Source organism: Terrapene carolina, unplaced genomic scaffold (assembly GCF_002925995.2).
Source record: "Terrapene carolina triunguis isolate 2854851 unplaced genomic scaffold, T_m_triunguis-2.0 Scaffold69, whole genome shotgun sequence".
In the NCBI taxonomy this organism is placed as follows: Eukaryota; Metazoa; Chordata; order Testudines; family Emydidae; genus Terrapene; species Terrapene triunguis.
Window position 1 is genome coordinate 33,893,659 of NW_020664420.1, and position 23,669 is coordinate 33,917,327.

The 23,669-nt window shown below is 43.0% G+C and overlaps 3 protein-coding genes and 1 long non-coding RNA gene across 6 annotated transcripts in view; 2 read left to right on the plus strand and 2 right to left on the minus strand.

Moving 5' to 3' along the window:
• TRIM23 (tripartite motif containing 23) overlaps positions 1–14,635 on the minus strand; it is a 33,935-nt gene extending 19,300 nt beyond the window's left edge. Inside the window, exons 1-2 of one of the 2 annotated variants that reach the window (XM_026649116.1) lie at positions 14,507–14,635; positions 13,001–13,163 (exon numbers count right to left, since the gene is read on the minus strand). In XM_026649116.1, coding sequence (XP_026504901.1) covers positions 13,001–13,163; positions 14,507–14,605 — 262 coding nt within the window. In that variant the 5' untranslated portion in view covers positions 14,606–14,635. The remainder of the gene's footprint in view (positions 1–13,000; positions 13,164–14,506) is intronic. The other variant, XM_026649114.1, reaches the window with a different exon arrangement.
• A 471-nt stretch (positions 14,636–15,106) lies between these two features.
• LOC115271178 overlaps positions 15,107–23,669 on the minus strand; it is a 9,301-nt gene continuing 738 nt past the window's right edge. The window contains exons 2-3 of the long non-coding RNA XR_003899780.1: positions 17,054–17,058; positions 15,107–15,310 (exon numbers count right to left, since the gene is read on the minus strand). This is a non-coding gene — a long non-coding RNA (uncharacterized LOC115271178). The remainder of the gene's footprint in view (positions 15,311–17,053; positions 17,059–23,669) is intronic.
• The window catches only part of TRAPPC13 (trafficking protein particle complex 13), a 45,753-nt gene continuing 37,296 nt past the window's right edge, over positions 15,213–23,669 (plus strand). For both annotated transcript variants that reach the window (XM_024209382.3, XM_024209383.3), the window contains exon 1: positions 15,213–15,317. In XM_024209382.3, the coding sequence (XP_024065150.1) occupies positions 15,272–15,317 (46 nt within the window). In that variant the 5' untranslated portion in view covers positions 15,213–15,271. The remainder of the gene's footprint in view (positions 15,318–23,669) is intronic.
• SHLD3 (shieldin complex subunit 3) lies at positions 19,487–20,433 on the plus strand. Its single transcript, XM_024209386.2, has one exon. It carries the CDS (start codon positions 19,583–19,585, stop codon positions 20,327–20,329), a length of 747 nt encoding a protein of 248 aa, XP_024065154.2. The 5' UTR covers positions 19,487–19,582; the 3' UTR covers positions 20,330–20,433.

A 23,669-nucleotide genomic window follows, 5' to 3' on the forward strand; every position in this document is an offset into this window, starting at 1 on the left:
GAGCAGGGCAGAAGCCACAAGCATGCAGCAGATGTACCCTGGTTTCCCTGCTTACCCTCAGCATTACGATGTCTGCTAGAATGATCCCTGCCTGTGGAAAAGTGTGGGATAATTTTAGAGTTATTTCCCTGTAAAGCTGCACCACAACCCCTGCAAAGACTGCATGTTCTTCTGTCCAGGTGCAGCACCCTCCCGCACCCCCACCCAAAACTCACCATGTTTTGGGTGCTTGCAGAGATGTGTGCCTGGCCAGGGTCAGTGAGAAAGTGACTGGTACGTTGAAAAAGGTGCATATAAGTGAAATGTTTCAATGTTGTGCATTGTCCTGTGCTTCACCAGATGTGGCCTTCAGGGACATCCCATGCACCCGTGCCGACCATCTCTGCCAGATAAGAAAGAGGCCAAGATACAGCAAAGAAGACATGTTCTGGAAGGTACTGCAGTGCTCCATTACAGAGAAAAGGGAACGAAAGGAGTGCTGGGAAACCAAAAGGCAGGACAGAAAAGAGAATCAAGCATTTGCTAGGGATGCATCTGAGCGGATGATAAAAGTAATAGAGGAGCAAACAGAAATGCTCAAGTCTTTAATAATGCTGAAGAGTGAGCAGGTCCGGGCTCGACCTCCACAGCAGCACATGCATAGTCCTTTACCAGCCTTCCCTTGCCCCCCCCTCCACACACACCACACACACACACACACACACACACACACACACACACTCTCCGCCCGCACATTCCTTTCCACTGTCTGGGACTTCTCAGTTTCCCCATCACTCCACCCCTTCACACAACTTTCACAATGACAGCTAGCTCTACACACAGTTGTGATGGTCTGCCCTATCCCAGTCCCTCCTTTCCCAGCAAGCATCTGTGTTTTGTTGAGTGTCACTGTGCTTTTTCTTGGTGAATAAGGGCAAAAAGTTTTATAATGGTAAATCATCTTTATTTTGTTTTCTACAAATTCACATTGCAATCACTACAAGTACATGTACAGGCATTTTAATCATTTTCTTACTGGGATATGTGGCCCCAAATGTCAACATAGCCTCCTAAGGAAAAAAAAACATGGAATGTATCATGGAAGCTACTCTAAAGAAATATGTTGCTGCTGCTTATTGTCAAAGTGCTTCCTCAAAGTCTCCCTGATTTCAATTGCTGCCCTCTGGGCTCCTCTGACAGCCCTGGTATCTGGCTGCTCAAACTCAGCAGCGAAGCACTCTGCCTCAGCGCTCCACCCCTGAGCAAACATTTTACCCTTAGATTCACAGAGATTATGCAAAGTGCAGTATGAGGCTATGACCATGGGAATATTCTCCTCATTAAGGTCTAACCAGTCATAAAGGCAACGCCAGCGTGTCTTTAATCTGCCAAAGGCACATTCAACTGTCATCCAGCACCTACTCAGCCTGTTGTTGAAATGCTCCTTACTGCTGTCCAGATGTCCCGTGTAAGGTTTCATGAGCCAGGGCTGTAAGGGGTAAACCGGGTCTCCCAAGATCACTATGGGCATTTCCACATTCCCCACTGTAATCTTGTGGTCTGGAAAGAAAGTCCCTGCTTGGATGGTCTAGATACAGCAGAACCTTAGCGTTTCGAACACCTCGGGAATGAAAGTTGTTTGTAACTCTGAAATGTTTGTAACTCTGAACAAAACATTATGGTTGTTCTTTCAAAAGTTTACAGCTGAACATTGACTTAATACAGTTTTGAAACTTTACTATGCATATGAAAAATGCTGCTTTTAACCATCTGAATTTAAATGAAACAAGCACAGAAACAGTTTCCTTACCTTGTCAAAACTTTTTTTTTTTTAAACTTTCCCTTTATGTTTTACAGTACTGTACTATATTTGTTTGTTTGGGGAGGGGGGGGGGGGTTGATCTCTATTGCTCCCTGATTGTATACTTCTTGTTCCAAATAAATGTGGATGACTGGTCAGTTTGTAACTCTGGTGTTCGTAACTCTGAGGTTCTACTATAATACTTAGACCTGCCTCAGTGGAGGGGACTGAACTAGATGACCTACTGGGGTTGCTTCCAGTCCTACATTTCTATGATCCTATGAAGTGTTATGCACAGCCATATGAGTAGGTAACCCAGGCCTGCTACACTCTGGGCAATTTTCACATCACACTGTGGGATATTTCTAGAAGGCCAGAGGACCTGTAGGAAGCAGTCAAATGCCTATAATTCCCCTGACTGTATTCCAGAACTCACATCATGTCATTTCTAAATTGATTTCCCAGCCTGGAGGCAGCCCAGAATACTGTGATCCTGACCATTGCTAAGACAAATGCAGATCCTACAATACTGAGAACCTACGAGCATGGCACTAGCCAGAAAGTGATTGGAATTTTTGCAATCATTTGGGCAGAAATAGAGAGAGCAAGAGAGAGACTTGCAACTGTCAGAGATCCAATCTGCCTGGTCTGATGCTATCTTGAGTTTCCAAAGGTTTCTATGAACTATTCCTTGATCAACTGTGTTAGGCTAAGTGCCACTCTTGGGCCAGGCCAACAAGCAGACTGTTAGGACAGTATAGGGCTGGGGACCTAGGTCAACCAGCAGTAGCCACACAACTTCAGAACATAGAAGGCAATTTCCTGGAGCTCTGTGATGAGCTCAACCTAGCACTACAGCACCAGAATTCCCAGTGGAGAGTTCACCCCAGCATGAAGGAGAGAGTGGGTTTCACCCTTTGGAAGCTGGTCACTCCCCAACTGCCACCAGTCAGTTGGGAACAAGTTCAGGGTTGATAAATGCAGTTGATGCTGTTGTACTGGAGGTATATAAGGCTATTCACGCTATATTAATGCTGTGTATGAGGGAGTGGCAGGACATCATTACTGGTTACGAATTGTTAGGGATCCCCAGTTTTTCAGAGGCAACTAATAAGACCTACATGTCCATTCTATGACTCCCATCCCACCAAACCTCAGTGTATCAGCCAAAAGAGATACTTCTCTATTGCTGTTCAGGCCTTGGTGTGTCAGTGTGACCAATTCACCATCAATCTTTGCAGGTCAGGAAAACAGGACCTAATCCACACAGCCACAATTTTCAGACAGCCACTACTTCCCCCTCAAACACCACAGACTGTACCAACAGTTATCCTGGGTAACAAAGCTTACATACTACTGCCCTGGCTTACACAGCCATATAGTGGGAATTTTAGAGGGCTCAAGAATTTAACTGCACTCTGAGTAGCTGCACAATGTCAGTGAAATGCACATTTAATATGCTGACGGGCAAGAGAAACATCTCCTCTCCCACCCATTATTTCTGTTTGTTGTATTTTGCGTATTTGTGGCAGCAAGTGGGAAGTGTTTGAGGACATTTAAGCAGAGGTTCACCACCAGCTCTGAATAGCCTGATAGAAGACCTACTGTTGGCAATGTGGCCAATAGAGATAATGCTCTGTGCACATACTTAGAGAAGGGGACACAGTAGTATCTTACTACATTTTAGCAGAATTTATTCTACTGGAAAAATTTACTTACTGCAGTGATATCTTTACCACTGCACTTTTCTGTCACAACCCCATAGAGGGAAGATGAGTATCTAGAGAGGCACAGCTATTTGCTGATACGCAGTGCAGTAAGCAGAGTCACTGTCAGAATATGTATCCTGCTTTCATACTTCACAAACAAAAGGAAGTATTTTTTCATACAACGCACAGTCAACCTGTGGAACTCCTTGCCAGAGGATGTTGTGAAGGCGAAGACTATAACAGGGTTCAAAAAAGAACTAGATAAACATGGAGGATAGGTCCATCAATGGCTATTAGCCAGGATGGGCAGGGATGGTGTCCTCCTTTACCTGGAGAACTCCCTCGCAAAACTCCCATTAGTCGGTCCCATTCACTAGCTCCTCTGGTTGCTTAGGAGCGGGCTTTTTAAAGCCCTGGTCTTCCTAAGTAGCCCTGCCCCAAGTAAAGGGCTGATGGGTGCTAAACGACTTAGGGATCAAAGCCTCGTTAAGAAGCTCTCAGCCTTGCTAGCAGGTCACTAGGCTCAGCACACAATCCCCCAAACATCTTGTGCCACACATCTAAAAACCACAAAGTAGAATGGACAGGAAGTAAACATCTCATTTAATTTTTAATCTGCTAAAGTTTAAGTAGGTGGTTGGAAGCGTACGTCTTCAGACAAGAGGTCAGTTACGTGATTTCAGTATAATTTGCCAAGTAATCAAGATGTTTGAAGTCAGACAGCATTACTTTCACACCGTAACTTAATTACAAAATTATCCTGTATTAAAATATAGACCTTCAAGAACACTTGATCAAGTGTTTGTTTTATAAATAAGAAAATGTTGCAGGGATTAAGTCATGTGGTGTATAAATAGATTCTACTTTAATCTCTCTAACACCTCAGTTCAAATCCTGCTTGGGGCACAAGGTAAAAGTTTAATAATCTCATTCTTGTGCCTAGTGGGGATGTTTGTACATTACAAAACCACTACATGATCTGGCAGTCTCCCCTCAGAAGTGGCATAAGACAAATACCAGAGAGTATGCAGATCAGGAATGAGACATAGTAACAGAGCAGTGTAAGGAAATCTGGACTGATTCTAATCCAGTGACATCAATCTGTCACTTTCAAGAGCCTCAAAATTTTAAAAATTCCAAAGCTTACATATCTTTAGACACAAACTGCCTTAAAGACAACTGACAATATGGTACGGAGAATTTAGGATATAACTTAATACTTCCATTACACACAAAATTCTAAAACTAAAACTGTACCCGAGTGCTCAAATAGTATCCGAGATGAAGTGGAAACTTTGGGAAGGAGATACAGTCCATGGAAGGCCTTCTGCAAGGTCCAGGGATCTGCATGTGGAGAGGGGTCAAGTCCTGGCAACGGTAGTTAGATTTTTGCCTGTTACCACCTCCATATCTGGAACACCAGGACTTTTGGTGGTGAGGGCGCACCCAGCGGTAGCCACTGGTAGAAGCTGCCTTAGCAGCAAGGCTCAGCTGAAGCACTACTTTATGGGAGCTGGTGAGGGCAGGTGAAAAGCCAGGGACTCCAAAACTGGTACAAAGACTTCCAACAAATCCCTTGGGAGCTACAGGTTCTGAGAGGTGGAACTCATGTTAATTACATGAGGGGGAGAAAATAACCATCCTTTGCCCACAACATTTTGGAGGGCAAGAATGCTGTTGTGGAACTCTAAGAGTTTTCCTTCTAAGGGGCCATTTTGCAGATTTTTTCTAATGGTAAGGGATGAGGGTAAAATCACCTGCACCAATATTTAATCAGGAACTTCCAAATGTAACAAGCTTTACAGTGACTCCTTCACCCAATATCCCATTTAACAAAACTGTGTGTAAGAATTTGCAGACATGTGCTAAGACATGTTCCATATAGTAGCTTAAGAGACCTATAACACATACATTTCCAATTTTAATTTTCCACAGCAAGGTTGGTCAGTCAATTTCATTGGGGTGCTACAAAAATATAGAAGACAGAGTAATTTCCAATGTAAAGTAACAGTTTGCACAATTGTTTTTAAAAGGCTTTGGTTTTATCTGTCCATTTCTGTAAACTGCTTTTGTCTTGTAATGTACTCCTGACAGAATTCTGCACCCCATAATTCATATGGCCTGGATATCTCTGTGCCCCCCCCGGCAGAAAAATGCAAAAAAAAAAAAATTTCTGCCAGGGGACACACGTCTCTTCCCCAGCAGCACGTCTGTTCCAGTGTGTCTGGAGCAGCCTCGGAGATGGGGGTGGGAGGCTGGGCATGCATGCCTGTGTGATTAATTGGGGGGAGGAAGAGGCTGGGCGTACGTGCGTGCCAACAAGCGAGAGGGGGAGAGAGAGACTCTGTCCCTCTCACTTGCTACTGCAGCTCACTGGTGTGGAAGGGTAGGGCTTTTTATTATGCACAAGGCAAGCTATATCCTGCAGGCAGAAATGTAGCAGCCTGCCTGTATAGTAACATTGTTAATGTTCCTATTGTTAGTTAACTGTTCCCATTCTCAGTCAATTCCCCCAGAGCATAAAACCTGTAAAAGTTTTAAGGCCCCTACATTGCCAGAATGATGTAAAGGAGCCTTATTATAAATAACAGTAAGGTAATCTTCAGCTAGGAAGATCTGTGTGCCTTTCTCGCTTTTTTCCTGTGCCAAAGTGGCAAAATGGGGTTAGATTACAGCTCAGGATTTATTTTACTTACCCATTTCAAACAAACAAACAAACAAACAAACAAACAAAGGACTTTGAGGGCAACATTTACCAAGCAGTCAATAAAATGTCAGGACAATCAGAACCATGCACTTTCCAAAGTACCCAGCCAGGTCCAGGACAATGATTAGCAAAACTGCATGACTTATGTGTGAAAGTCTGCGCAATTTAAAATGACATTCTACTTTTTGTGTGTGTGCACTGTTTGGTGTTCTGTAATGTAATTTAAATGAAAATCCAGGATTATAACTGGAATGCAGGGTATTAGTTACCAAGTGTTTGTAACTTCACTTCCATGTGTTTAGGAAATGCTGAATAGTTATTGTGACTTTTTTCTGTATTGTAGTTTAAATAAATTACCAAAACAATTGAAACTGGTGTGATTATATTGTATTATTTTGACAAATAAAATATGCAGAATTTTGCATAATTGTGAATTTTTTGGTGTAGAATTTTGACTTTTTTGACATAGAATCTCCCCAGGAGCAGTAATGAGATTCTATGAACCGCTAACATATACATTTAGTAAAATACTTTTTGCATAGCAATATCAATAAATACTTTCAAATCCCACATTATTTCATCTGCTACTTCAGCAGTAGTCAGGAATTTCTAAACATGTCTTCCCAATTTGCATTCTTTTAGCAGGAACAGTAAATGCATAGGCTCCATTGTGGGTAACTTCAGCAGGAGTACAATACAAGAAAAAAAAAAATCTGATTCTTTAAAATAAAGGAAGTCTAACTTGCATGCAGAGCTATGGATGTGTACTTTGGGAATCTACCTGAGACTTCTCCATAGAAGCTGGATAAATATTTGAGGTATCCTGTAGTAGCTTAGCTTCTCTTCTTTGGTTCTTTTATACACCAAGGCACCACATTGTTTCAACAACCAACTGAAAAGAAAATCTGCATAAAACTCACTGTTACTAATTAAGGGCCTTTATGAAGTAGAAAGCAGCTCCACACAGCCTCAATGGCTACAAAACTTCCTTTATGAAAATACTTCCTCCTAATAGTGAACCTGTGATGTACATTTAGTCATTAAGCAGCTGGCTCAAACTACATCATTATAAGGGCAGAAAGCCCAATTACCATATATAGCAATCACGGTCATGGAAATGGGGGACTCACTGAGGGTATGTCTATACTATCCGCCGGATCGGCAGGCAGCAATTGATCCAGCGGGGGTCGATTTATCATGTCTAGTCTAGATGTGATCAATTGACCCCCGAGCGCTCTTCCGTCGATTCCTATACTGGAGTAGGTCTAAGTACGTCGACTTCAGCTACGTTATTCACGAGCTGAAGTTGCGTAACTTAGATCCCCGCCCCTACGGTAGACCAAGGCTAAGTTGGGTTCCTCACTGGCTGATTGACATTCAGATAGCACAAAACTTTAGAATGGGCCGAAGCGAGCACAATGGGCCACAGATCCCAGAGAAATCTCACTGGCTGACAAGTTCTACTCTTAAGTTCAAGGAAACGGGAGAGGAAATCTTAAGCAGCTCAGCAGGCAAGCCCCCTCCAAAAGCAGCAAAAATAAGGTAGATAGAGGAAATGTAATAGATGTGGTGGACCTCTTCATTTCTAGTAATCAAGGAGGGGAAACAGTAAGAGAAGTACCCCACAGAACTCAAGTTTTACCTGGCCCATAGGCTGGCTAACTCCCCCTTCTCACATGGGACAACAGATAAGCTTCTTCCTCTGACCACAGAAACTCTAGGCTTTATAATGGACCTGGCCCTCCTTCTGCCCCAAAATAGCTAGTTGCTAAGCATGAGATTTTTATTTGCATAAGCTTCCTTACCTCTGAGTTCCTTTGCTACACAAAAGTCTCTTTCCTCTGATTGGCATGCCTGTGAGGAGCCCTCACCGACAAAACAACCTCTCTCTAAACTGAGCCAGCCTTCTGTTCAGCTAGCATCTGGGACGTACAAGCTGAAGAAGAACACAGAGGGCTTTGTTTTCTCTTCTTTCTGGATCATGGCCAGTGAGTGTTCAATTGTATGTGTAGTTAAGAGGTCACGAACAGTCTTATGCCCAATAGGACAACATGGATCTCAGAAACAAGATAATGAAATATTTCTTCATACAACCATTTGAAAGTACAAAAGAGAAACTTTCACTAAACATGTAGACTATTGTAGAAAAAATGGGGGTTTAATTGTATTAAGGAGCTAAGTTTAACCTATATGATTTTAACATTGCAAGAATATTTTAAAACTATTACAAGTTCTTCCACATTTTAGAAAAATTCTAAGTTTCAGTGAACAAGGGCAGCATATAGGAGTTTTGCCAGGGAGTTTTCTAGGTAAAGCAGGAGTGACTATGTGACCCTTGGGATAAGTTTGTTTGTTGTCCTGTGACTGCCTGATTGAAGTTCATAGTGTTTGGGGGCTTGTATGCTGAGCCTAGCTCCATTAGGCAAGGCTGAAAACTCTTCCTAATGCGGCTCTAAATCAGCTGCTGTAGCACACGACTGGCAGATAGGTAATGTAATGCTGATTTTTAAAACAGACGTGATCCTGGTAAGTACAGGCCAGTAAGCCCAACTTCAGCACCAGGCAAATTGGTTGAAACTATAGTAAGGAACAGAATTATCAGACAGACAAACACAATATGTTGGGGAAGAGTCAACGTGGCTTTTGTAAAGAAAAATCATGCCTCAATCATTTATTAGAATTCTTTGAGGGGGTTAAACATGTGGACAAGGGTGACCCAGTGGATATAGTGTACTTGGACTTTCAGAAAGCCTTTGACAAGGTCCCTCACCAAAGGCTCTTAAGTAAAGTAGGCAATCATGGGATAAGAAGTAAGGTCCTGTCATAGATCAGTAACTGATTAAAAGATGTAAACAAAGGGTAGGAATAAATGGTCAGTTTTCACAATGGCAAGAGGTAAATAACAGGGTCCACCAAGAACATATATTGGAACCAGTGCTGATCAGCATATTCATAAATTATCTGCAAAAAAGGGCAAACGCTGAGGTAGGAAAATTTGCAGACAATACAAAATTATTCTAGATAAGTTCAAAGCAGACGGTAAAGAGTTACAAAGGGATCTCACAAAACTGGGTGATTAGGCAACAAAATGGAAGATGAAATTCAATGTTGATAAGTGCAAAGTACTGCATTTTGGAAAATATAATCCCAACTATACATACAAAGTGATGGAGTCTAAATTAGCTGTTAACACTCAGGAATGAGATCCTGGGTAGTTCTCGGAAAACATCAGATCAGTGTGGAAGCAGCAATAACTTAAAAATGTTAGGAACCATTAGGGAAGGGATGGATAGATAAGACAGAAAAATCATGCCACTGTATAAATTCACGGTATGTCCACACCTTGAATACTGCATTTTTTTTTTATATGGAGATATACCTATCTCATTGAACTGGAAGGGACCCTGAAAGGTCATTGAGTCCAGCCCCCTGCCTTCACTAGCAGGACCAAGTACTGATTTTGCCCCAGATCCCTAAGTGGCCCCCTCAAGGATTGAACTCACAACCCTGGGTTTAGCAGGCCAATGCTCAAACCACTGAGCTATTCCCTCAGTTCTGGTTGCCCCATCTCAAAAAAGATATACAGGAAGAGCAGCCTGTTGCAGCTAGCTGGTGGGGGCTTGGAACCAGGGTGGACCGGGAGCCCCTCTATCAGCTGCTCCCCGAGACTCCTGCTTGCTGTGCTGGGGGGGGGGAAGGAGAGGAAGAGGGGGGCAGTCGGTGTCCCCCTCCCCCCCGCTCCTGCACCCCGCTTACCCCATCTTCCATAGAGCAGGGGGGACACACAACAGGACTCAGGACGGAGGGAGCTTGCTGGCAGCAGCTGCAGTCTCAGCAAGCTGATCTAATTAACAAGGCAGTGTACTTAAGAGTAGGGTCAGCGTACTTAAAGGGGAAATGCACATCTCTCTCTCACAAACAGTGTGTGTCTCTGTCTGCGATGCTGTCTCCCCTCCCTCCATTCCTGCTGCCTTGTAGAGTGTGAGAGTTAACCCTTGAGGGCTCAGCCAATTGCTAGTTCACCATTTAGCAGTAAGACATTCCCTGGGAAATATCCCACCCTCTGACTCCTCCACCTCAACCAAGCTTCAAAATCATCACCACTGTGTACCAGTATTAAATTGTTTGTTTAAAACTTATAGTGTGTGTGTGTGGGTGTGTGTGTGTGTGTGTATATATAAAAATAAATAAAATATAGTCTATTGTCCGGTGAAAAAAATTTCCCTGGAACCTAATCCCTTCATTTACATTAGTTCTTATGGGGAAATTAGATTCGCTTAACATCGTTTTGCTTAAAGTCACATTTTTCAGGAACATAACTACAACGTTAAGTGAGGAGTTACTGTACTAGAACTGGAAAAAGTAAAGTGAAAGACAACAACAACAAAAAAAGAGAATGGGTATGGAAAGCTTTTATATAATGAGAGACTAAAAAGACTAGAACTATTCATCTTAGTCCATTTAATTTAACACGACACATCTCAGGGTGCATATTCTCAAGGAAAAAGTATGTTACCATGTTAGCTAACACATGGTAAGTAATGTGAGGTAAAATCCTAGTGAAGACAAAGCAGTTTGTAGTTTTCATGTTAACAGATCAAGTTAAAGATGCAGGGGGGGGGGGGATAGGGAGCCAACCTAACATAGGGTAGAAACACTTTTCTGAGTAAAGAGAAGGTCTCAGAATTATTACCTTATTGTATCATTTTCCACTCCCTTTGCTCTATCAATGTTCACAAGTTTTGCCACCCATTAGTCTACCTCTCCTACCATTCCTTATGTATAAACTCCCTCCCCCCCCAAATTTGTAAAAACACTACCTTATCCTTCTTGAGACACACGTCTGACATGATGTCTACATAGCAACGCTGGCCCAGTAATAGCTAGGTATGTGCAGGCCCATTGAGAGAAATGTTGGGCACTGACACATACATTTTCTGTGGCCCCACCCCCTCCCATTTCACTTTATTTACACAGACATTTTGGGGGCTACCCTGAGCTCAGGCCCCTGGGACAACTGTCCCCCCTTTTCCTCCCTCTTATCATCCCTGGGTAGGTGACAAACTATATCCTGTACACCACTAGTCTAAATGAAAACAAACACACTGGTACCTCTTCCTCCTTCCCCTATCTCTACCAGTTGGCTTTATCCATCTGTTGCATCTTGTCATTAATATAGATTGCAACCTCTTCAGAACAGGACTATCTATTTAACTAGAGTATTTAGTACAATGGAACATCAAACTCCTTTTAGGGGCATAAATATAAATTAATTTACATCTAGCAGGACTTTAGTTTTTATAAACTAAAGTTTTGGGTTTTTTTTAGTTTTGGCCAGGCATGTACAGATACACCTGCAGCATCAGTCCCAAAGGGAGTACAATGAAATGAACTATTTTACACCACTGTATGGATGAAAACTTTTATTCGTAAAAGAAACCTAGATCTTGAATTGCTACGATTTGATTCAAAGAAACGTACAAAATTACCTGCCTTCCCCTTCTTGAAACATGAATTACTATTAAAACTAATATTTAAAGGAAGGTACCACAAACGGAGCAAATTTGTCATACTCATAATTGTATTAATGTTTTTCCTACACTGTTGGCATATGCATCAGCATATTAAGTGTTTTGGAATCATCTATGGAATAACCTAAATATCTTCTTGGTTTTTAACATCTTACTTCTTCCAGGACTTTCAACCACTTAGATTTATCTTGTAGGTTATAAAACAGGTCTAGCATGCAATAGAGCCTACCAGCCTACTAACAGAAATGAAAGTCTTTGATAAGTTATTAGTCATGTTCTTGTCATTCTTAAGTGACACAAATCTAATTAAAGACATATATTATAGAATCATAGACTTTAAGGTCAGAAGGAACCATTATGATCGTCTAGTCTGACCTCCTGTACAACGCAGGCCACAGAATCTCACCCACCTACTCTTGTATCAAACCCCTAACCTATGTCTGAGCTACTGAAGTCCTCAAATCGTGGTTTAAAGACTTCAAGGTGCAGAGAATCCTCCAGCACGTGACCCATGCCCCACGCTGCAGAGGAAGGAGAAAACCCTCCAGAGCCTTTGCCAATCTGCACTGGAGGAAAATTCCTTCCCGACCCCAAATATGGCGATCAGCTAAACCCTGAGCATGTGGGCAAGACTCACCAGCCAGACATCCAGGAAAGAATTCTCTGTAGTAACTCAGATTCCACCCCATCTAACATCCCATCACAGGCCATTGGGCATATTTACCGCTAATAGTCAAAGATCAATTAATTGCCAAAATGAGGCTGTCCTATCATACCATCCCCTCCATAAACTTATCAAGCTTAGTCTTGAAGCCAGATATGTCTTTTGCCCCCACTGATCCCCTTGGAAGGCTGTTCCAGAACTTCACTCCTCTGATGGGTAGAAACCTTCATCTAATTCAAGTCTAAACTTCCTGATGGCCAGTTTATATCCATTTGTTCTTGTGTCCACATTGGTACTGAGCTTAAATAATTCCTCTCCCTTCCTGGTATTTATTCCTCTGATATATTTATAGAGAGCAATCATATCTCCCCTCAGCCTTCTTTTGGTTAGGCTAAACAAGCCAAGCTCTTTGAGTCTCCTTTCATAAGACAGGTTTTCCATTCCTCGGATCATCCTAGTAGCCCTTCTCTGTACCTGTTCCAGTTTGAATTCATCCTTCTTAAACATGGGAGACCAGAACTGCACACAGTATTCCAGATGAGGTCTCACCAGTACCTTGTAGAACAGTACTAATATCTCCTTATCTCTACATATAGTTTTCATCCTTACCTAGTTCAGTAACTTGTCGATCAAAAGGACAGCGAACTGCTCTGCCATGGAGAGGAAGCCGAGTAAGACAGTCATGGCAGACGGTATGACCACACAAAAGCAGTCTGGGAACTTTATCACCTTGCAAAGAAAATACATCTTCACAGACTCCACACTCAAGAACCTATAAATCAAGAAAGCATTTTGAACAGATCAGAAGCAGTCACACATCAAGAGGTAAGTGGCCCATCTTATACTGGTAGCTCTTGTATAAAGAAATCTACCATGCAGCTGCACTCTGAAACCAATTAACCCCAGCAATTGTCCCATTAGACCAGGGGTAGGCAACCCATGGCTTCGGCATGCGAGCTGATTTTCAGTGGCACTCACACTGCCCGGGTCCTGGCCATCGGTCCAGGGGGCTCTACATTTTAATTTAATTTTAAATGAAGCTTCTTAAACATTTTAAAAATTTTATTTACTTTACATACAAGAATACTTTAGTTATATATTATAGACTTATAGAAAGAGACCTTCTAAAAACATTAAAATGTATTACTGGCACGCAAAACCTTAAATCAGAGTGAATAATTGAAGACTCGGCACACCACTTCTGAAAGGTTGCCGGCCCCTGCATTAGACAGTTCTTCCTTCATGGATTCTAGTCACGATTTGCTTTTGTACAGCCCTTTCTTTCTGCAAATGAACTGAAGCTGGACCCACCTACAGCGAGCCCTGGGTAAAAGGAACCAAGGGCCACCCTGCCCAACTGCCTGTCTGACCTAAGGCTCTTGATGGGGAGCCACTCCATGGCTCAGCTGATTCAGCGAACCCCAGGACTTCCCCACCTCATAGGTAGAGCCCTACCAAATGCACAGCCATGAAAAACACATCATGGACTGTGAAATCTGGTCTCCCCCATTAAATCTGGCTATTGTGGAGGGATGGCATAGTATGGTATTACTTTTCCACTCCTGCTGGCATCAACACAGCCTTCAGAGATGGGTTCTTGGCCAGCAGCTGCCACTCTTTGGCCACCCAACTCTGAAGGCAGTGCAGAAATAAGGGTGGCAAAAACCTCCTACAATAGCCTTGCCCCACCACCCTCTTTTTGGGTCAGGACCCCCATAGTTACAACACCATGAAATTTAAGATTTAAATATCTGAAACTATGAAATTCAATTTTTTTTAAATGGACCGTGAATTTGGTAGAGCCCTCAGAGCGCCAGCCATTGGCCTGACACCCCACCCCCACCCACGTTGGGAGCCCACCCGCCTCTCGACAGGCTGTCCCCTACGCTCGCACGGGCTCACAGGACCCAGGGCCGCCCAACACAGCAAGTCATCCCTCCGCACTCGTGCAGGATTCTCCATGTCCCCACCGGTGTCGCCCCTCGACGCCAGGGGAGGCTGCTGCTGCACAGGCTGTTTTATGCCGCTGGGAGAAGCCCATTAGCCGACGCAGCGTCGCCACCCTTTGGCAGGATCTGTTGTGTGAACCGGGCGGACGGGTGCAGTTCCTCTCACCTTCACAGCAGCCCCGGCCGGCCCCCGGCTGCCGCTGTGCCGGGGGCCGGCATCGAGCCCCGCTCCGAGGCCGGCCTTGTTTACACCCATGGCCGCCATCTTGGAAAAGGGAGGAGGAACGAGCTACCTACGCACCGATAAGCCAATGAGCCAGCAGAGAGAGGGGAGCGGGCCACGCGCTGACGCTACAGGCCTTCCGCTGTGATGTCACCACACGAAGCGTCCGCGCAGGAATGAAAAATAATATTAAAGCGGTTCTTCCCCAGCGGCCGCCGTGATCACCACTGCGCATGCGTCTCCTCGCAAAGCCCACAGTGACACCCAAGGGACGCATGAAGACTACAATTCCCATCATACAACGGGTCACATTGACGCTCAGCGGCTCGCGAAAACTACAGGTTCCAGCGTGTAATGCTCTAACGTCATCTCAGTCACCTCAGCGAAGACTTCAAATCCCAGCATGCAACGCGATTAGTCCAGATCCCTAGAAGACTACACCACGGGTCCCTCTTCGTCCAGATCGTCCGTGAGCAGCTGGGATCAAGGGGAGCAGTGCATGCTGGGGCCTGTAGTTTCTTCACGGTCCTGCTCAGTCCCAGATGGCGCGTTGCATGCCGGGAAACGCACCTCCGGGTTTTCTGGGACCCGGGCAGCTTGGCTCAGGCTGCGTGCGGACCTTTATCGTGGTTCCTTTCGCCGTTAGCAGAATCTTGGCCTAGGTGAATCCTGTAGGCGGCGAAAGCCCAGAGAGGGGAGGCCGAGGCAATGGATGTGAATCAGCCGAAGCAAGAGCATCTGCTTGCCCTGAAAGGTACGGAGACGAGAGCTCACTGCCCCCCCCCCCCGCCTGGGCCCCAACCTTTCGCGCCAGCCTGGGGCGCAGGGTGAACCCTGCCCTCGTTGCCCTGGGTAGCCTCAGGCCGGGTCTCTCCGCCGGGGGAGGGGGCGAAACCAAGGCGCAGGCCCCGGCGTGTCTGTACGGGAGGGAGTGTGGGCTAGTGGGTAGCGCGCGGAAGCAGGCCGTGCCCAGCGCGGGGTGGGCCGGCGGCGGTCAGGAGGGTGTCCTGTTAGGTTCCGGGAGGTGGGCATGACGAGCCCAGAAGACAGGCCCCTGCCTCCCCCCACACCCGCCCGCTAGCCCTGGCAGTGGCTGCACTGCTCCGGTTGAGCTGCGGTTCCGTACACCGAGTGGGATGAAGAGCGGGCCGGTGAGATTAGCGCCTTTCGAGGAAGAATGAAACACTTAATGTATTAAAGACAAAATACATGAATATTGTCCTGATGCTGCCCATCTACAGAAGCACTTGCTGTAGTTGTCACAGAAATATCATCGTGTGGTAGCAAATGGGGAAGGAAGTGGTTCACTGGTCACTTTCTCAATGAGACGTGGGCAACGCTTGTGCTAGACGTTAGCTATGTAATCGGGGGACGTGGGTTCTGTTTGTGGCATTGTCAAAGAATCTGTAGCCTTGGGTAAGTCCCTTAACCTTCTTCGCTTCATTTCCTCCAGCTGTAAAATAGGAATAACCACCTATCTTTATATAGGACTGTATACTCCTGGGGGAATTCTGCACTACTGCCTGGGTGCAGAATTCATGTCCCTGGCAGATTTCTTTGCTTCCCTGCAGAAAAATGATTTTCTGATTGGGAAGCTGAAAGAGTGGTCACATGTCCCTCACCAGCAGCATGGACGTGTCCACAGATGCTGGAACTAGCAGTGAGGAGGGTGCTAGTGCGCTCTGTGGCTTGAAGTAGTAATAACAACCCAAATACATGGTTTCTGCCTTCAGCACCCCCACTATAAAAATTGTTCTAGCACCACTGGGCACGTCATTTTGGGTGCCTAGACCAGCCGTCAGAGAGGAAAATCACTGGGTGCGGGGGCTGAGGATGCCCTGTCTGGTGGCTCCTACCCTGCGCCAGGCTCAGCTGGTAGTTCCGGCTGGGCTGGGGCTGAGCGAGGACAGGACTTCCTCTTCTCCCTCAAGGAGTGATCGGCGCCGGGTCAGACCCACCCCCAGAAACCTCCCCCAGCTACAGGAAGTTCTACACCCCCTAACCCCATTGCTTCTCAGCTGCGGAGGTAGGGGTCACTGTATGGGGAGCTGTTCCTCTGTCCACTCAACCCCTGTGTAATCCAGACCCCCCCCCCATACCCAGACCTCTCACAAAGCCCCCTTAGCCCCCACTCCAGTGAGCCCCATCCCACTGCACCTGGACCACCCCAACAAGCCCCCCGCTCCTCTGAGCCCCAGCCACCTGGACCCTCACTCCACCAAGCCCCACTCCCCCAGAACCCCCCTATGGCCCCCTATGCATCCCGAGCTTTTTGTGTGTGTGCGTGCGCAGAATTTTTAATTTTCTGGTGAAGGATTCTCTCAGGAGTAAGTACTGTGAGCTCTTTGAATGAAAAAAATATGCAAGTACAGAATGTTGCATTAATTGGAGACTGATGTGTTTACAGTCTTGACCAAACAGATTGGAAGAGAAACAAAGATATAGGTGGTGGAAAAGCTGTGCAATGCTTTGAAGGTGAAGAGGAGAAACTTGAACTTTGTTAGGAAAAAAGAGGGTGAGAGAAGATCTTGTCTGGAAAAGGAAGACTATCTTGGTGGTAGTGTTCTGCATGGATTGGAGAGGGAAAGGCTAGAAAGCTTCTGGAAGTCACAGAGCATATAAACACCACTGACTTATGGGGGGTGAAAATCCTGTGTTCTGCAATACCTGCAGTTAGCAGATGAGTTTTAGCATCTTCAGCAGAGTGCTTACATTTGCTATCCATTGGGCTTATAGTATATAGAATACAATATTTTTGTCTTCTAACTCTTTGCTCAACAGATAACTGCAGACTTAATTGATTCCTTGCCTCCACAGTCCAGAACTGATAAATTCATGTTTTCTACATTCTTTGAGTCTAGTTTGCATGAGAGCACAACTCCACAATGGAGTGCTGACCATTTTTGCCAGTAGTGAATTGGGACCTGTAACAATGAGAGAACAGAGCACTAAATAATCTTTATATGCTTTTCCCTTTTCTGAGTCAATAAACATTATATTGCTTCTGGCATTGTTTGTCTACCATTGTGCTTTTGTGTTCATATTAAGTAGCAATAATGAGCAAGATGAAGTTGAAGTCCATAATCCTGTAATAAATTGAACTCAATGGGGCTACTCAGGTACATAAGTTATACATCTGCATAAGTGATTGCAGAATTGGGGTTTTAGGCCATGTCTACACTAGCGAGCTTATAGCGGCACAGCTGTACCGATGCAACCGCACTGCTATAAGATCACTTGTGTAGCCGCTCTATGCTGATGGGAGAAAGCTCTCCTGTTGACATAATAAAACCACCTCAACGGGTGGCAGTAGCTATGTCAGTGGGAGAAGCTCTTCTGCCAACGTAGCATTGTGTGTGCTACCACTTATGCTGGCAAAACTTATGTCACTCGGGGGTGTTTTTTTCACACCGCTGAGCTACATAAGTTTTGCCGACATAAGTGGTAGTGAAGACATGGCCTTAGCTGAATCCACCTCATGTTAATACGCTCACTTTTAAAACACTCCAGAAGACAGTATATTGGTTTTAATGGTGTTACCTTATTGCTGTCTAAAGCAGTTAGAGATTTCAAATGACAACATCAAGCTGCTTTTCCACTTTTCCATAATAAAAAGAAAAAAATCAACAGTTCTGCTGTTGTAACAACTCATTCAAAGCAAAATATTTTCTTAATACACCCTTGTTTGGGGCATAGAGGACTGGTAAGAGGTGTAAGTAGATCCCTGGGCCTGCAGAGAAGTCAGTGTAGCATGTGTCCCTTTCAACTCCTAGAATTCAGTCATTGCAATGCAGTAGCTAAATGATCAGAGTCTAGTGTCTGTTTATTGTTGGTGTCTGTTAGAACTCAGAGAGTAAAGGATGCTATGAATTCATTCCATAATTGGTAATCCTGTTTGTATCCATTACGTAACATGCAATTTAACCTTCATCTGAGAGAGAGAAATGTTGAAATTTGGAAATTAAGGAGTATCATATTTAAAGTTTTCATATAATAGCATGACTGCGGTGTGTAGCTCTGAAGATTGGAGCTAAGACTGGTTGATATATAGTTATGCTTTGGAATGGAAATAAGAAAATCTTTATTATATATTGTTTGGCATAGTTGGAGTCCAGAACAGCTTCTTGGCTAATCTTCTACTTTAAATTGTGTATTTCTGTTAGTCCTATTTCAGAGAGTATTTTTTTCATCATCAGTAACTGTAATCTGCAGTATATTATTCAGTTTCCTTCATGGGAGCAGAAGGAAGATATTGTTTTGGATTTGTATTTAATATTTTCTTTGTTCTCTTCTCCCCCCCCACCCCCTTTTTCTTTTTGGCTTCATAATTTAAGACGATATAATAGGTTTTAACTTCAAGCTGGTGGTAATTTTATCGTATGACTTAACGTTTTAAATGAAATCCTGGTACTTTTAGTGGATAGCATTAGATACGTGTGTTAAGAACATAGTGCCATAGATGCATGGTAATTTGTGGATAAATACAGTGGCATACAATCTGAGGGCTCTATTGAGGCATGATTAACTGGGCAAAACTTCTTCACATCAATTTCATATGACCACAGAAATGGGTGGATAACAGGGAGGAGAATATTGTTTGGGAGGGGAACAGCATAGGTTTTTCCATGAAGAGCAGATCATATAAATTTATGTATGTTTTTGTTTTGTTAAAGTTTAAAATGTACTTACCTGGTGTTTTAAAACATTAGCAATGATTAAATACCGGTAAGTAATCACTTGTGGTAAAGTATGAAGCATTCTGTTACATAAATATAAATATTGCTAGTTTATCTTTACAGCATTTTGTTTTACTGCAAAATATTCTAGCAATATATGGCTTAATATGGTGGTATCTTATTCTTTACAATACTTCTGCTTTAGGTCCTGTTTTCTTCTGATCTGTGCATCACATGCAAGAAGAGATTCTTGTAAATAAGATGTATTACGCTTTAGAGTCGAGGATCCTAATCAAGAGACTGTTTCTTTTATTAAGAATAACTGGATTCCTACAGTACCAGCATGGAAGTAGTTTTACACTATCGACCATTTCAGAATGACCTCACAAAATTGCAGAAACTTGCAGAAGAAACACTGAAGGAGTTTCCTATTCGGCAACTACCGAGATTTGTTCCCTGGTTTCCAAATGTTTCACACAAACTTCCACTCAAGCCTAAAAGACAACCACCTATTATTTCTGGTGAGAAAGCAGAAGAAGTGAAACAACTTGTTGCAGCTTCAGAACCTCTTATTGGGCGATATTATGACTGCACAGTGGACCTTCTGGAGTTTCAGTCTAATTTGAAAACTGGTCAAAGTTTAATTCAGACACAAACGGTGCATGCACAAATTAATTCAAGCAATCTGGAAGTACAATCGGCAAATGAAAAACCAAAATTGAGAAGGTCTTGGAGTATCTCTGTCCCTAGTCCTAAACTTAAAGAAAAAATTCTTCCTTTATCTAGAGAACTGCAGAGTAATTTAGAAAGAATGAAGCTACATGCATTTTATAGAGCAAAGTGGACAATTGAGCAATCTATTTGTAATAATCAAACTCTAGAGGACATTTGGATAAAAGTGAACACAATGATCAAACACAATGAATTGCCGTCTTGCAATGCTACAATCCAGAGATGTGTGGACCAAATATGGGTTTTCTGTGACCTATTATACAGTGAATATGTTGGCAATCTTCTTAAAGAAAGATTAAATCTTACTGGGAGAATGAACTTGCTTGTACATAAATATGGAATTATATTTAGTTTGTAACTTTAAAACCAAAGGAAATAGTAATATTACTGTCTGGAATATTAGAGTTTGTATCCACAAAAACAATGAGGAGTCCGGTGGCACCTTAAAGGCTAACAGATTTATTCGGGCATAAGCTTTCATGGGTAAAAAAAAACCACTCTTCAGATGCATGGAGAAGTCGGTTTTTTACCCACGAAAGCTTATGTCCAAATAAAACTGTTTAGTCTTTACGGTGCCACCGGACTCCTCGTTGTTTTTATTAGTTTGATTAGAATTGTTTGTTTACATATAATTTTGTTTGACCATGAATTATATCACTGTATTTTGTAGTTAAGAACATTAGAATAGCCCTTGTCTAGTCAGAATTTTCTTCCTTTTAATATACTATATAGAAAAGAAACTTTGTGGTAGAGTGCAGTATAGAATAAGCTTAAGTACCTCAGACTATCACACTTCTTTTATCTTGGGCTATAACAAGAAAGTCCAATTTGGGGCCCTGATCCTTCAAAGACTTTACATAGGCAGTAGCTTTATTTAAGTGAGTAGTCCCACTGAAGTCAGGTCCTGACCCTGCAAAGATTTATGCATGTAACTTCACTCACATGAGGAGTCCCCACTGAGTAAAATTACACACATGCATAAATCTTTTTAGGATCAGGACCTTTAATTTATGTTTGGCTTACGACTTCCCAGTGTGACAGGTTATATCACTGTAATCTGTATCTGTTTTATACATGTAATTAAAATTGGACTAATTTTCTCTAGCTGTACATGATTGGTATCCGTTTTCTGACTTAAAATTCTTGATAAGAACTTACTGTGAGAATCAAATAATTTTAGGACTTTTAATATATGTCCACTTTCTTCAGTGCTTATAGTTTTCTGGATAACTGCTGTCAAATGGGTTGTGAACACCCAATACTGTCTATTAAGAGGATTATTTCAGTTAGTACTGATTTACAGTCTTAAACCCGGAACTTTATTTTAATTTGTTTTAGAAAAGCTTAGCTGAAATGCATATGTATTTAAATCTCCTTAGTCTTTTGCTTGCCTTCATTCTGGCCCATTTCTCCATTACTGTGTTACGTGCACTCTTTACAGGAAATGGGATTGGGAGTGTGGGAAGATGACTTTAAGACACTTGCGTGTTTTCCTACACTGTGGGCCTGGCCGTTTTGTGAATTACTGTATTCCCAACCTCAAGCATTCAGGGATCATAAGTCAGGCCCCCCAAAAGTCATAAAATTATATTAAAATTCATGCTGTTTTTTTTAAATATTACATTTTGGGTCTTTTTTTATTTGCCTTCTTGTTTTTGAGCTTTTAGAATTCATGTTCTTTCTATGTCTCATCATTGTGGCAAACTTTTTTTTTTTAAATGAAAGCTGGGATTTTCATATAGTTGCATGACTCAGGAGCTGTGGTTTTAAGGAAAATGCCATATATTATGAGACTTGTGATAAAATCACAAGAGTTGGGGGCAACGGTGAAATTAGAGTAGTCCTAAGACTTGGAATTAATTTTACTTGACTCCTGTGGCTCTCAATTGTCCATGGGAAGCAGAGAATAGCCAGAGTTCACCAGCAGTCCAGATTCATCCATCTTTCCCATGATATGTTCTGGGTATGTGGTGGATAGGGTGACCAGATGTCCCAAATTTATAGGGACAGTCCCGATTTTTGGGTCTTTTTCTTATATAGGCTCCTATTACCCCCCCCCCCACCCCCACCCTGTCCCGATTTTTCACATTTGCTGTCTGTTCACCCTAGTGGTGGGGGACAGGCGTAGAGCTGTTGCAGTAGTTCTATATTAGAGGCTGCTCTCAGGGTATTTTTCCAGGGGAAATTTATCACCCCTTTATGCTAGAGTTGCGTAAAGAGGCCAAAAAAAAAAAAAAATCTCACCAGTGTTTACAATGGAGGGATACTGTCCCATTGACTTCAATGACAACAATACCTTATCTCCAATGGGTGCAGTAAAAGTCCCCATATAATATTTGGAAGAAACCTTAAAGCAATCCACACATAGCCTGTGCATCAAGAATGACATGATGCCCAATGCTACTTTTTCAAAATAACACTCTTGATGTTTGAACAGGCCTATATTTAGACTTCTAAGGGTTTGTCTACATTGGCAAGTTTTGTCGCCAAAAACTGCCTTTTTGTCGCCAAAAACTGTTGACATAAGTTTTGTCAACAAAACTTGGTAGTGTAGACAAGCCCTAAGTGCTGAAAGTTTTTAGAAGCTTGATGGAAAAGTTAAGTTTGGTGGGGTGGTTAATCATAATACTTTTAATGAAAATTGCAGGAAAAGTGTTTGGGATTTCACTATTGATACTCTTGGCAACTTTATGGCATGAACAAATTACTCAGCTGAGCATAATTAAAAAATATGGGCATCACTATAGTGTCATTGCATTTCTATAGGAGGTTTAACAGTTTTCTAAACAAAAGTAATGCTAATGTAACTGCTGCAGTGGTTGTGGAAGTAGCGATTACTAATCCAGCTGCTCCTCTTCCCAGATGAATTTACCTTCATTTGGATCCTGTATTTGTCTTAAGGTGTGAAAAAGCATGTTATTCAGTGCAGTGCTCCAGTGTCTCATCAACTTTTTTACATAGGTTACAGTAACTGTTTGCCAGCTACTAAATGTTCCAACTGTAACACTTACTATGCTGCTGTTTGCCTAATATTGTGCTAATTTCAGTGGAATGTTGATAGTTGTCAGCAGAGCAATAAGGAAAATGAAGGGTGTAAATATTTGTTGTTTCTGCACTTGCATAAGGAGGCATCCAGTCCCTTTTGATGCAGATCTTATGGAATATACCTTAAATTCTCATTTATCGCTGATACTTACTCAAGACAACAAATCAGGCTGAATGAAGTAAGACGTTTTCACGCTTCTTCATTTTATGCCATTATTATTCCTGACAGGGGTACAGAATTCATATGGCCTGCATATTTCTGTGCCCCACACACACAGAAAAATGCAAAAGAAATCTGCAGGGGGATACGCGCTTTTCCCCTGGCAACCCAGGCAGTGCATCTGTTCCAGTGTGCCTGGAGCAGCCTCAGAGAGGCAAATCCCTGCGGGGGAGACTTTGATCACCGTCAGGGGGTGGGGCTGGGCATGGGTGCCTGCCAATAAGTGAGAGAGACTCTGTCCCTTGCTACTGCGACTCGCCAGTGGCATGGAAGGATAGGTCTTTTTATTATGCAGGAGGAAGGCTCATTCTCTGAGGCCGAAATGTAGCAGCCTGCCTGTATAGTAACATTGTTAATGTTCCTATTGTTAGTTAACTGTTCCCATTCTCAGTCAATTCCCCCAGGAGCATAAAACCTGTAAAAGTTTTAAGGC